Source organism: Ursus americanus, chromosome 4, assembly GCF_024610735.1.
Source record: "Ursus americanus isolate L20-20 chromosome 4, mUrsAme1.1.p, whole genome shotgun sequence".
In the NCBI taxonomy this organism is placed as follows: domain Eukaryota; kingdom Metazoa; phylum Chordata; class Mammalia; order Carnivora; family Ursidae; genus Ursus; species Ursus americanus.
Window position 1 is genome coordinate 44,808,022 of NC_142130.1, and position 13,305 is coordinate 44,821,326.

Here is a 13,305-nt window from a genome sequence, read left to right on the forward strand (position 1 = left end):
CATGCACATGTATGCGGGGACACACACACACACACACACACACACACACACACACACGTAAAGCTGAGGATGAGACCACTCTTAGTTCATATCATTTTAGAGGCCAATGAAGTGTTACCTATGTCTACTAGGCTACTTGGTTGTTGGCTAGTTTTCCCTTTGATCCCTCCTCATTTCAGGGGGCAGGGAGCTGGGCAAAACATGGTGGGAGGAAGGGGGACTGGGACTGGTGTCTTGTGCAAGGTATTAGGATTTCTTCTAGTGAAAATAAGCAAAATATTTTCAGTACAAAGACTACTTGCACTTATTTGGAACTCTTGCTAGAACTTTCACATTTCCTCCTTTTGTAATTTTCCTAGAGATGCAACAAACCTCAGAGAAGAACATACTTTTGGCGAATAGTTCAGATTGTTGGCAGATGCCCAAATAGAAGAGGATCTGGCATGGACATATGCTTGGAACCACTGTCGTCACCCCAGCCAGAGAACTAAAATGAAAAATAAAAACACTGCAAGTACTTTTTAATAACAGCAGCCTAATTTGCACTTCTTACATAAGCAAGAACATTCCTACAGATCGCACTGGGTATGAGCATGACTTTGCCTCTCAGTCTTGCTCAATGTCAGGCACATGCAGATGAAAGAGGCGGAGTTGCTGGGAAAACAGGTCATTCACTTCTGACACCCATTGCAGCTGCAGTACAGGCTTGGCGAGAGGGCAACTGTATCAATAAAGCACAATATCCACCTTCTTGCAGGATTCTAGCAGAGTTCTAGGCAGCCAAGTCTCAAGGGGCTAGAACGTCTCCATCTCATGACAAGGCGGATCACTTCCGGTGGACTCTTGAATGCAAGTGTACTTGATGGGAGGTGGAGGTGGCTTGAAAGGCGGGGGTCTCTCCATGCTAGGAACAAAACATTGCTCTTTCAATGCTAAGAATGTGAGGTGGTGATTCAAGGAAACAGGAAAGTAGGAAACCGAGAAAGAGACATGCCCACCAGTCCCCTCAGAATTTTTCCTTCTGCTTATTAGCTGTGTTGTGATAATACCATAAATTAATATTTATAAGATATTTTATAGTTTGCAAAGCATTTTTATCATAACATTATTTAATTCGTATCTAGGGATTGGACATTATTATCACCATTCTACAGATAATACTGAGGCTCAGAGGTCTTCGGCAACTTGCTAAAGAGAACTAGACTGGCAATTCTGGTCTTTTAACGAGAACCCATATTCTCCATGGAAACTGCCTCCTAATAGAACAAGTGTTTCTCTTATGTGGGTTAAAACACTCCTCCAGAGACAAAATTTTAAAATTCTGGGACTAAAGACTGAAGATTTTCAAATAATGCCTTTGCCAACCTTACCCCCAGCCTTCACCCACACATTTACTGTACGCCGTGAAGATAGGGTTGAGGTGGGAAGAAAAGCTCTTCTGAATCCTTATCTTGGTTGATACTGGATGGTTAATGCCAGAATCCTGTACATTTGAATCAGCGAACGTTCTTGAAGTCATCTTTACATAAAGTACTGTTCTCTGTTAGCACAACTCATCTCTTTGTCTGAAATGCATCAGGCATACGTGTGAGTTTGGGATTTAGCTGTACGAATGCTCCAGCTCTCTTGATATCAAGACATGGAAATTCATCTGTGAGCAGATTTCTGTCCTTGACTCAAACATCTCTACCCCTTGTTGGTAAACCCATAGCACCTTAATTTCTCCAGAGAGATAGAGATGGACATGGACATGGAGAAGGACACACGCACAGAGAGAGAGAGAGAGAGAGAGAGAGAAAGAGATTCCTATCTCTATATAACACAAACATTTGACTACAGAATAATAAAAATATCATTTCAAAATTTCAGATTCCCATTTTCTCATTTTAATAAAAATATCTAATGCCTATTACTTATTTTTTTCCCCTGATGCTTTGAAGCAGACAATATATTTCAACAGGTAGATAAAATTCTAAGAAATTTGCACTTCTGTATTTTTCAGGGAAATTATGAAGTCCTCAAGGTCACATGGTAGCCAAAGTGTCATCCTTGGACAAGAGCCCAGAATTTCTGACTACTGGTTAAGTGTTTTGTTTTTCCCCATGAAACACTCGCTGCGTGTGGTTATAGAGTCTTCGAGGACACTTCAAGTAGAAGGTAGGCACAGCGGTCACCGGCATCTCAGACAGTAGCAGGAGTGGAAGAGCAGCTCCGTATGTTGTAGGGATCTCCTCCAATCATGGTCTACTCTGCATCCCAAACAGCCGAGCCAGAAAAGTGAGGCTTAATCTGACATGGCATTTCAGATGGCGGAGTGGAGGGAAAAGAATTTTGGCAAATATTTCAATAAGACAAAAGAGGGGGAACCCACTGTTTACTTTCTTTTGTCCTTGGGGAAAAAGAAAAAGGCTGGTAAAAGCCCATTCTGCCGAAAAGCAGCTGGACTTTCTTCAAATTACCTTTCTCACTCAATTTCACACTTGAGTATCTGGGCCCAGCTGGGCCCAGGCAGTTCAGAGATGCATGAAAATGAAAAAGTAATGAAGATTAAAAGAAAAATCGGTTTTAGTGTTTGAGGTGAGGCAAGGCTCAGTTCTCATTTCATGCCCACTGACTTGTTCTGTCTGACGAGCATCACAGACAGAACAGGCAGAGGGGGACACTGAGTCAGAAACAGCGGAACTCATCCCAGCTGGGTGGTGCTGGGCAAGCTGGGGATCTTCTCTGAGCTTCTCTGAGCCCCCTTTCCTCAGTTCTATGTGGCAGCTCCAGAGAGGAGTGATATTTAACGTGCTGAGTGAATATGTTGTGCTGAAAAAGTATCTCTGTTCCTGCAGATTCAGGATTATACTCACATTTCTTTCTGGTATTGGCACCATTTTCTCACTCCAAGGCCAAACAATGCTATGCAGAAAGCGAGCAAAGCTGCTACAATCACCGGCCAGGACATTCCATCTCTAGGTTTATTGGCCACAATACCTGCAAAGGGCATAAAGACAGACGAACTTTAATGCCAAACTTTGGCAATTAGAAAGCAGGATGAATTGAACTATCTCTCCTACCTGTTTTCTCCAAGGGCCACCACTGACCACAATTATGTTCTGGGATCAGATCTATGCCTTGTTCTCACTTCTGTTTTTGCATGTCACAGTTACTTTCTATGTGAATGTCTTTCTTGTTAGAATGTTCCAGAACAAATTTTTTTTTTCTTTCATTTTCCCAAGGCCCTGGACAATTCCTGGCACATGATGGCCAATGTCATTTGTAAGAATGAATAAATAAAAGGGATAAGCTGTAAATCTGTATTCCAAACTTACTCCAGTAAAGAAAACTTTATAGGTGAAATAATGGCCTAGCTTTAGTTTCTCTTATTCTTTAAGGAGTCATTAATTGCTTTATGGAATATCAGTGTATTAGGAGGAGGAAGAAAGACTAAAATGCCTTGTAACATTATAACATTCTGATGCCCTGAAAATCCCAAACTGAGAAGGCCTGGTTACTACATTCAGAGTTGTAATGCTCAAAAGAACATTCTCCAAGACTTTTCACTTGGATGTCACTCAAGGAATGATACCCAGAATAGAGATTTTCTAACCCTATCACCTCCCCTCTTTTTCTTTCCTTTGCCCTCTACACATTTCAGCAATAGAAAGGAGAGAAGTGAAAGGGGTAAAACTGAAACCAGTTATTTTTTCTTTCTATGGTCTGCAAAGGGAGGAAGTCAAAAGTAAAGGGCTGGCAGAAACCATCTTGGTGGGGGATAGATGGGCTGATTATTCTTACCCCTTCTGATTACACCCGCACTCCATTCATCCACTGCATTTCTAGCATTTGTACACCAAGTCAAACCGTGTGAATCAAAGACTTCCAAATAGTGTTGACTTTAGACCAGAGGCAACGTAAATAGCATATTCTGGACTGTTTTACTTTTTTTCTAACATGAAGGAAGAATTAAGAAAATTAACTGTCTTAGGAAATGAGGTTGTCTGATTCTACTGCAGAGAATAAAAGGAATGTTTATAATTACATAGTTACTTAATATTTTCCTTTTTAAAAAGCATTTTATAATCATGTTAAAAATGCAAACAGTACAGAAATACAAAGCTAAAATGAAAAAGGAAGTGTCCTTATGACTTCAGATGCTAGTTATATATATTTGAGGCAATACATTTATTAGTTAATTATGTATCCCACTGAAAACTTTCTATGCATATACAACATATATATGTATAATTTTTCTTAGAAATGAGGGCAATATGTATAGTTCTGTCCTTTGCATCTTTCTTTTAAAAAAATGCTCTTGGAATACTTTTCATGAAAGTGCATAGAGATTTACCTTCTTTGATTAAATGAGTGGATAGTTCCCCGATGTATAGATGTCTCATGGTTTATTTAATTGGTCTCTTAATGTTCGAGGGTTAAATTGTTTCCAGGCTTTTGTTATCTCTTAACCACACCCCAGTGAAATTCCTTATACATTATGGATAGATCTTTAACTTTTCAGATTATGTAGATCATTTGGGCAAAAAGCCCATTTTGTATCAGAATTATCTGGATTGATTTTCTTTTTTTGTTTCAACTAGATTGTGAACTATTTGCAGGTGGAGACTAGGTTTACAATTTCCTTTATTGCCTCATATTTATTATAGTGCTATTTATAAAGCAAAGTCTCAAAATACATAGGCAAAAAAAGTGGATTCAAAATATGAGTTACCAAATCTTTTCTATGTCTAACATAGTTTGGACTGCAGCAATATGATGTTGTCCTGTTTATAACACACATCCAGAGACCTGGGCTCTTTCTGGTGCTCACCCAAGCTCGGCCTAGTCTAAGCAGATGCTGAGGGTACGCCGGAAGCCCATGTAGTCCTATAACGCATACCCATATGCTATGGGGTCTGTGCAGGTGACTAGTTCACGCTAGTTCATGGTCGTAGCGGAACTGTGAAAGACTAGTATCGTGATCATAAAAGAAACAATCATACAGATGGTCAACCCAAGCCTACACAAAGTTCTGTTTTAATCAAGTCAAAATTTATTAGGCTCTACACTGGTAACATGGTACGATAGAACGCTGTACCCCTCAAGTTTCAGAGAAATACAAGAACAAAAGGTTTTAAATGGGTCTTACCCAATGTTTAAAATTCCTCTCCCTACCACAAACAGAAAATGGGACCACTGACTTCAGGAACGTCTCAGTGGAGAAGCAGAGCTCCAATCCTGCCCTCTCCCTGAATGAGGCAGTTTTTAAGGCACCGATATCTGAAAGGCATTGGTAGGACTTCAGTTTGTTCTACTGCTATGTTGTATGCAAGGTCATGCTCCAAGGGTCTGAGCGCTGGGGATCTTCCACACAGAATAAGCTGAGTATTCAAGTGGAGTGTCCACCGGTTAAGAGGACACCCCCTAAGCTGAAAAAGTTGATTATGCCTCTGAACTTACAATCAAGACCTGGGCTGGGAGGGTCTTGACCTCTTATGATATAAAACAAGAAATTATATGCAGTATTGACAAAATTTTATTAGTTTAATTATAGAAATACTCTTTGTTCCAACAATATTTCTTATCTCAGATATATTTTCATAGGATAAAATGTTTCTTACTACTTTTCACCTGGTAAATTTTTATTCATTTTTCAGATTTTAATTTAAATAGCTCCTTAGAGGCTCCTTTCCTGTTGCCAGTTAAAATTAGATCTTTCTGTTACATTTTGACAATACCTTATACTATATCATAGTATATGTCACAAATAAATTTAATTACATGATTATTTACTTAATGTATATCATCTTCAATAGATTATAATCTTCAGAAGGCCAGTGTTTTCAAGGTCTCTTCTGTATACAAGACAAGAAAGATCTACTTCTTTCGCAGTGGATACCCAACAACTGCTACAGCGTCTGGCAAATGGTAGGTACTCAATAAATATCTGTTGAGTGAGTGAAACACAAAATTTAGAAAAAAGTAAATGACTCACCAGTGATATGGATGTGAATATTTTTAGTTGATCCATTGCCAGTTGCGGGAACTTCTGAAAATATTCTGGTTGTGCTGGTGAAGACATCACCTAGGGATAGACAAGGGATATGTGAACTGATCCTAATAGCCATCTCAACCCAATGAAGTGGTGTAAAATCATGACTGGATTTCACTTGCTATTAGGAAGAGCTCAATTTTAATGGCTTAAATGGTCCTACAGGACTATGTATAAAGCTTACTAAGGACCAATTTACAGCAAGGCTAGGACCTTAGAATCTAAAACTAACAAAGGAGTGAAACTCTCTATTGGTTTAAGGAAGAAAAGAGAAGCTGTATAGCACACATAGCAAAACAATATCTGTTAAAGAATCTCCATGAGAAATTTAAGCGGTTATGGGAAAACGTCTTGTGTTGGAGCCATAGAAAAATGGGATCTTTCCCTATTCTTCCAGGGTATCGGAGGTCCAGCCAATCAAAATAACCGATTCTCCCACTATAATGTGTTTGATAACGTCAATAAAACTTCCTTTGCAACATTTCAGTAGACAAATCCATGTTGACAAAACATCTTAATTTCCAATGGAAAATTAAAATTTAAAATGCAATTTTAATGGATCTAATTAGCCAGGAGATGCTATTTTGTAGATTTCATTTTGAAATAAAATAGAGAAAAAAATCTAAGACTGGTCTCTGATTAGCTCCTGTTAGTGACCGTGGCTGGGAAAAATTTTGGTTCTATTCATTGTCATTTTCATCATCAAGGTGCACTTTTCAATATCTATCTGAGATTGGTTTCTTACCAGTTCTTGTTTTTCCATCTCTGCCCAAATAAAGCAGACCACCACCTTTCCGGACCTAACTCTCCCCCTAAGTACTCACCATGAATTGTCGAGCTTGCTCCTGAGGGCGCTGAACTATATGTTTCACTGGGCATCCAAGAAGCTGCTAAAGGAAGAAGATATTGGAAGAGTCAACCTGTATAAGACAGTTCTTTTATTGTCTCTTCTCAACATTTAATTGAATCTAATAATTTAGAGTAAAATAATAAAATAAAAAAAGATTATTAATGAATATGTAAAGCAATATCACTGAACTATTCTGCAGCATACATTAGCACATCCCAAAATAAAGTGGGAGTAGAGGGAAAACTTGTGATCCCAATGTCTCAACTAGGGAAGGTTTTGATTATAGCCTCTCAGAAGCAGGAAGAAGGAATGGAAGCAAAACACTAGGAGAGGTTTCTCCAGCCACAGAGGTGACTATTCTCATGTCCATCCAGTACGTGGGAGAGAAAGAAAGCCCAGGTGTATTATGGTGGCCTTTAGTCAAGCAAAGGTGCCAATAGGACTTTGAAGACCTTGGCAGAATACGCACAAGGGAACAAAATAGTTTGTACTTGTGGATCAGCGGATATTCTTTTTTGGCTACGACAACTGAACTGTATCAGTGGTGAATTTTCAGACCCCTGTGGTCACTGGCCTCGCTAGCTGCTGTGCTGAGCTGTCTTGATGGATTGAGAAGCAAACCCTCCCCTTGAGTGGACGGCAGCATCAGGCACTACCTATCGCTTTTGGAGGAGATCTATCAACTCATTTCGCTTAGTTCCCCATCTCTGGCAAGAAAGTTCCACTTCTTGGCAGGCTCTGCATTTCTGTATTTGATAACAGGCCTACAATGTAGTGTAAAGTAAAACAGCTACAGTTACACGTAGTTGCAATCAGTAGAAAAACATTATGCTCGCTTATTTAAAACATGAGCATGTATGATGTTCCAAGTTAAGTGCTTTCTTGTGTGTCAAGACCAAAACAAATAAGCAAAACCAAACCAAACCAAAACAAACATTAAAAACAACAACAATAAAAAGCACAAAAAACCCTCAGTCCTCCCCTTTCTTGGTTTCTCCCGAGATGCCAATGGCAGTTGCCACTGCAGACAAGGGGAAGTTATCAGGCCCTTCAGGAGAGGTGTAACTCAGCGCTTTCCAGGGACTGCTCCCAGTACATTCTGTCATAGCTAATTGACTGGGGGTCACCCCAGAGGTAAGGGGAGTTTTATACACAGCTATTTTGAATCTGACTAGGTCAGGGAGATGTTGTTATTTTCAGTATAATTATCTGACCCTGAATGCGTGATCCTGGCTATTTTTTGTTGGTGCTGTTCTAGACAGAATACCAAGGTCCACAGATGATGACAGACTGAGCGTGTTTCAAAAGCCCATTTTTAAAGGCTAAGCCTTAATGGTCAGGATTTGACTAACAAAGAACAACAACTAATGAAGAAGAAATTGGGACTAGGCCTGGATTTAGGTAAAATTATGAAGAAGGCAATTTGGTCTGGATAACCTTACAAGATATTTTGCCCAACTTGGTGCCTCCTTTACTTCTTATTTTTAGGGCTTGCTACCTTTGTTTTTTATCTTTCCAAAGTCTGTTTGCAAGAAAGGATGTGATAAATTAATTTATACTAAGATATAAAGAGTTGAGCAAGTGCTATCCCTTTGAGGGAAGTGGGTATTCAATATTTTTTTTCAATTTCATATTTATCATCAGCAAGTAAATACAGAACATTTTTTTAAAGATTTTATTTTTAAATTGTCTCTATACCCAACATGGGGCTCGATCTTACGACCCCAAGATCAAGAGTTACATGCTCTACGAACTGAGCCGGCCGGGTGCCAAGGATACAGAACATTTTGTAATGGTCAGTTACATGTGGGTACCAACAGTTTTTTCACCAAATATAGAATGCCAACCTTTTCTGCTCAATTTTCATTTTCCCCAGGCAAAATAACCAAGCCTAGCACAATTTCAGATGGTGATACCATCAGCATGATCCATCCAAATTACAAAAATGGCAGTACTTGAAATTATGCAAATTATTTGGCTATTTTTTAAAATCTTCCTTTTTAGACCTCTACTCCTCAGAAAATGTGTGATAAAATTAAGCTACAGAATCCACTTTGGAAAAGCAGTAAGTTATTTTTCTAGTTTTGATTTTAAGATTTGCTTTTAATCTGTTAAAAAAAATATAGTGGGGAGTGTGTTGAGAGAGGTGAAGAAAAAGGAGGTTCCAGCTGATGGATTCAACATGTCTGAGAATACTTAGAAAAAACTTCAAGAGCAAGAATGTGTTATTATAGGAGTCTTTCAGCAAGATGAAGAGATGAGCAATTCTTGTATCAATTGTTCCCACAGGAAAGAGGTCATCCTGAAAAATACTTATTTGGAATCCTCAGTGAATTAAAAGTTGGCACTTCTAAAGATTCATCTCTCACTAACATAATACTTTTCTAAAAGCTTATCCACGCTATCATTTAGATATCCAATTTTCAGTATGCACTCCACACTGGCTACTCAATCTGCCATTCTTAAGTCTCCTTGAGAGTCTCTCAGCAGAATTATGTTTTTACGTCTTTTAATTGATTGAAATACTGTGTTCTTCATACCACCATTCTGTTTGTTAAATAGATGAGTTAATTCTCCTTTAAATCTTTTGAGTCTCCATTTTCATCAAAATCCATGAATAAACACTACTTCGACATTTGGATGATAAACACCAGCTTACGGATAACCTTCCCGAGTATATTACCATCATCAGCCGAAAATATGAACACAAGGATGCTGTGTTGTTGGAGTTTCTCAAATAAATGTTTATATCCTTCCTGGAGTATAACATTGGATTCTTCTACATTTTATTTAAATTTAACACTGGGTAAAGCTTCTTTAACAAGGAAACTATGTACTTTAGCACGTCTTTCTACCATAAAGGGATATTTTCATTCTACGGTAAAAACAGTCAATTTTGACAACATAGTGTTCTTCCTTAGTTGCAAAAACTTTGACGTTCGTTTGTAACCAGTTTACAGTGGTCGATACTATTATGACATGCTGGGCAGCCTTCCCTTTGTACGAAGATCTACTTGGTGTCATATCAAAGTCCATGGTCATCTGAAGTTTGATAGTTCCTTTTTTGATCTAACTACGGACAATTTCTGTTATTCTTATAGGGCAAGCTGATGCAAGCTGAACTTCTATGGAATTTAGGCGTCATTTTTACATGTACATTTACCGAGACTTGTCTCAGGTATCCAATCTTCCTTAAGACGTTCCGAGTTCTTCCGTCCTGGATTTTATCCTGGAGTGATGGCATGAGTGGCAAGCAGTATTCAGAGATGCAGGACTTGGATACAGGAAACTTGGTGAACTTGGTTTTCCGCCCCACCCTCCTCTTCAGGGTGAACGTGTACTGGGCCAGCACCACCCCTTACACCAGGAGGCTCACGCGCCAGCTCCCCTGTTTGTTCTTGCCGTGACCACCTCCTCTATACGGGGGACCCTCATGCTCTTCCTGACCATGAAACAAAGATGACACTCACGATCTTCGGAAATGCAGGGCTTGTGTGCTAGCTGTGGAGAGGACACATGAAGCCCCCAGAATTTGGCATGTTAACAGAAAATAGAATTTGAAATCCCAGAAGGAAATCTTGAATTTGTGGTTGACCTAATCAGGAACTAGGTAACAGAATTGGGGGAGAACAGTGTTTTAGAGGAGAAGAAAATAGAACGAGACGTGATCTGAGACATACAAGATTTTGGAATTTGAGGGCCAGAGTGGTGAGTTTAGAGACTCAGCATGGCAGTCAGCAGGAAGGAGCAGGACTGTGGGGTTATCCTGTAGCCTGAGAGAGGGGCAGGGCCCAAGGTTGCTGTAGGTTCCGGCGTTGCTATGTCCCTGTAACTGACTCTCAGTCCCTCAACTCCAGCCTCTCCAACCGCTCTGCCTATGGAACGTAGACGGGGTTGCTATGAAATTATTAGGCACAGCTACCAAGAGCCTGAGAAGAACCAACCAGGACCAGGGACGGGTAAACAACGCAATTGCAAGATTTACGAAGAAGAGTACATAAATTTTGAAGAATAAGGAATGCATGGTCAAAGAACAAAATAAAGACCCTACAAGAGGTCTTTAAGAGGTACTATGAGGCCCAGGTGTGTGTGTGTGTGCGTGCGCGCAAGTGTGCACACGTGCAGGGGCACACGTGGTGAGGTAATGATAACCTTGTTGATTTTGGTAATGGGGCAAATTAGAGGCATAGGGGCCTACGGAGACTCACATCATTTTTCTGCTTGTCTAACTTAGCCAGATTGACTGATTTCAATGTGGCTTTGGGCTCCACTGGACCAACGGATGGCAGGGAAAAACAGAAAGAAAAAAGTAATTAAGTTTCACTTTTCTGCTCCATGGCCCGATCACCTAAGTGTCAGGATGAAAATATCCCAGGATGTTATTAACCTGTAACCTGGGGTATTTAGATGGTCAGATCTGGTATCCCCATTTCATAGGTGGTTAAAGTAAAATATGAATTTCCGTTCCAGGCTGTTGGAAACGTGGAAGCTGAACTAGGATTAGATGCTAATATTCTAAAGTGGATAAAATGACAACAGAAGAATATATTAAAACATATACTTATACATATTGTGTAAATGCAATGCACCCAAAATCTTCTAGTGACACCCAAATATATGTAAACTACGAAATGCGTGTATAAGCACATATCCCGTTAGAATGTGCTCACAAACAGCAGCAGCTTTAGAAACACTGCTAGTGGGTTTATCTCACCAGAAATCCATCCATTATCATTCTTTTTCTGCCTGGGAACATTTCATAAATCTACTGAAATAAACATATTGGAAGGAAAAAAACATCTCATTACCCATGCTTGTCACGAATCTTGCCAAATGCATCATCTAATACTGGATGTCACATTACAGTCCAATCCAACGAGAAGAAACATGTTTCAAAAATAGTTTGGGAGTGAGCAATCAACATTAACTTGTTGGATCCTAATGTGTTTTTGTGAATGATTATAAATAGAGCAACTCATGGTAGGGAATTTTCTTCTCTAAGCTTATGGATAAAAATGGCAACTAGTAAACAAGATATTCTCATTTGCATAAGTAAGAATGCAAGTTTTCACGGGGAGGAAAATTCTGTTTGTTGGGTTTTAGAGTCCCTTCCTAGATTTTACAATTTCTAAGGCTATTTCATGGTAAGAATGATAAAAGAGATGTCTGAGGATAAAGGAAGTTTTCAGGTGGGGAAGGACAGAAGACACAAGGAATTGGAATTGTTCATTTCATTATGAAATCTACTAAAAAGACCAAGAATATACTCGTGTAAAGTATAAAGCACTTTCATGCAAGACCTTTCAGTTTTCCAGTTTCTGGGGCAGAAAATATTTTGGGTAGCCTCTATGCTTCATAATGATATGATGCATGGGATGAACAGGATTTCTTTTTTATTCCGGGCACACATAATATTATAATAACAATTTAAATAAAGCAAACAAAAAGTTCAAAAATTCCATTTAAGCAGATCATTTCTTTTCATTGTGAATGTTTGTGTTTTCTTCCTTGTCCTTGTCCATATGTACACATATTCTTTCAATCATTCAAGAAATATTTGCCACGCACCTACTGTGTGGCTGTCACTGCTATAGACATTATCAGACCACAGTGAGCAAGACAAGAGGAGGTTTAGTTCCCTTTTCTTGTGTATCTTACATTTCAGTATAATTTCGACAAAAAATCAAGTAAATAAAATAAAGGAAATCATCAGACACCAATATGCTGAGAATGAAAATATGGCACAATTTATATATGATCATAGTATAAATTTAAATTGCAGTTCAGCTTTATCTTATAATATTGTCAATAATCTTTTATTTTTTATTTTTTAGAAGAATTTATTTATTCATTTATTTGAGAGAGAGAGAGAGAGAGAGGGAGAGGTGGGACGAGCAAAGGGAAAGGGACAGCAGATCCCACACTGATCACGGAGCCCTGCACAGGCTGGATCTCACAACCCTGAGATCACGACCTGAGCTGAAATCAAGAGTTGGATGCTTAACTGACTGAGCCACCCAGGCGCCCCTCCAATAATCTTTTATCACCATTGCCACATAATTCCCCTCCATAAGCAACAACACAGAATCATCTATCTACTCAGCAATATTTGTTGAGCACCAGCTATATGCTAGGCATTACCTTAGGCACTGGGGATACAGGTAAGCAACAACAAGAAAGATATGGAACTTAACTTGTATTAAACCACTGAGAATAAAGGATGACAAACTAGTGTAGGTAAAGGAGAGTTTCAGCATAGTTCATCACAAACTCAATTTTATAAGATAATTAGTCTACTAAGTATGGACTTTCATCCCCGGTCTAACCATATTTTTATTTTCAATTTATATCTGATGGGTGAAAATGTTCTAGCTAGTACCCTTGTCTATACAGTAAGATATACTGGCTGGCTTAGTACATT

At 39.0% G+C, this 13,305-nt stretch overlaps 1 protein-coding gene and 1 pseudogene across 1 annotated transcript in view; both read right to left on the reverse strand.

Moving 5' to 3' along the window:
- Positions 1–500: 500 nt before the first annotated feature.
- CD96 (CD96 molecule) overlaps positions 501–13,305 on the reverse strand; it is an 88,747-nt gene continuing 75,942 nt past the window's right edge. Inside the window, exons 11-14 of the mRNA XM_045785630.2 lie at positions 6,859–6,924; positions 5,978–6,067; positions 2,856–2,979; positions 501–904 (exon numbers count right to left, since the gene is read on the reverse strand). Of these exons, the coding sequence (XP_045641586.2) occupies positions 796–904; positions 2,856–2,979; positions 5,978–6,067; positions 6,859–6,924 (389 nt within the window). The 3' untranslated portion in view covers positions 501–795. The remainder of the gene's footprint in view (positions 905–2,855; positions 2,980–5,977; positions 6,068–6,858; positions 6,925–13,305) is intronic.
- Positions 9,182–11,613, reverse strand: LOC123784234 (cytosolic 5'-nucleotidase 3A-like; annotated as a pseudogene).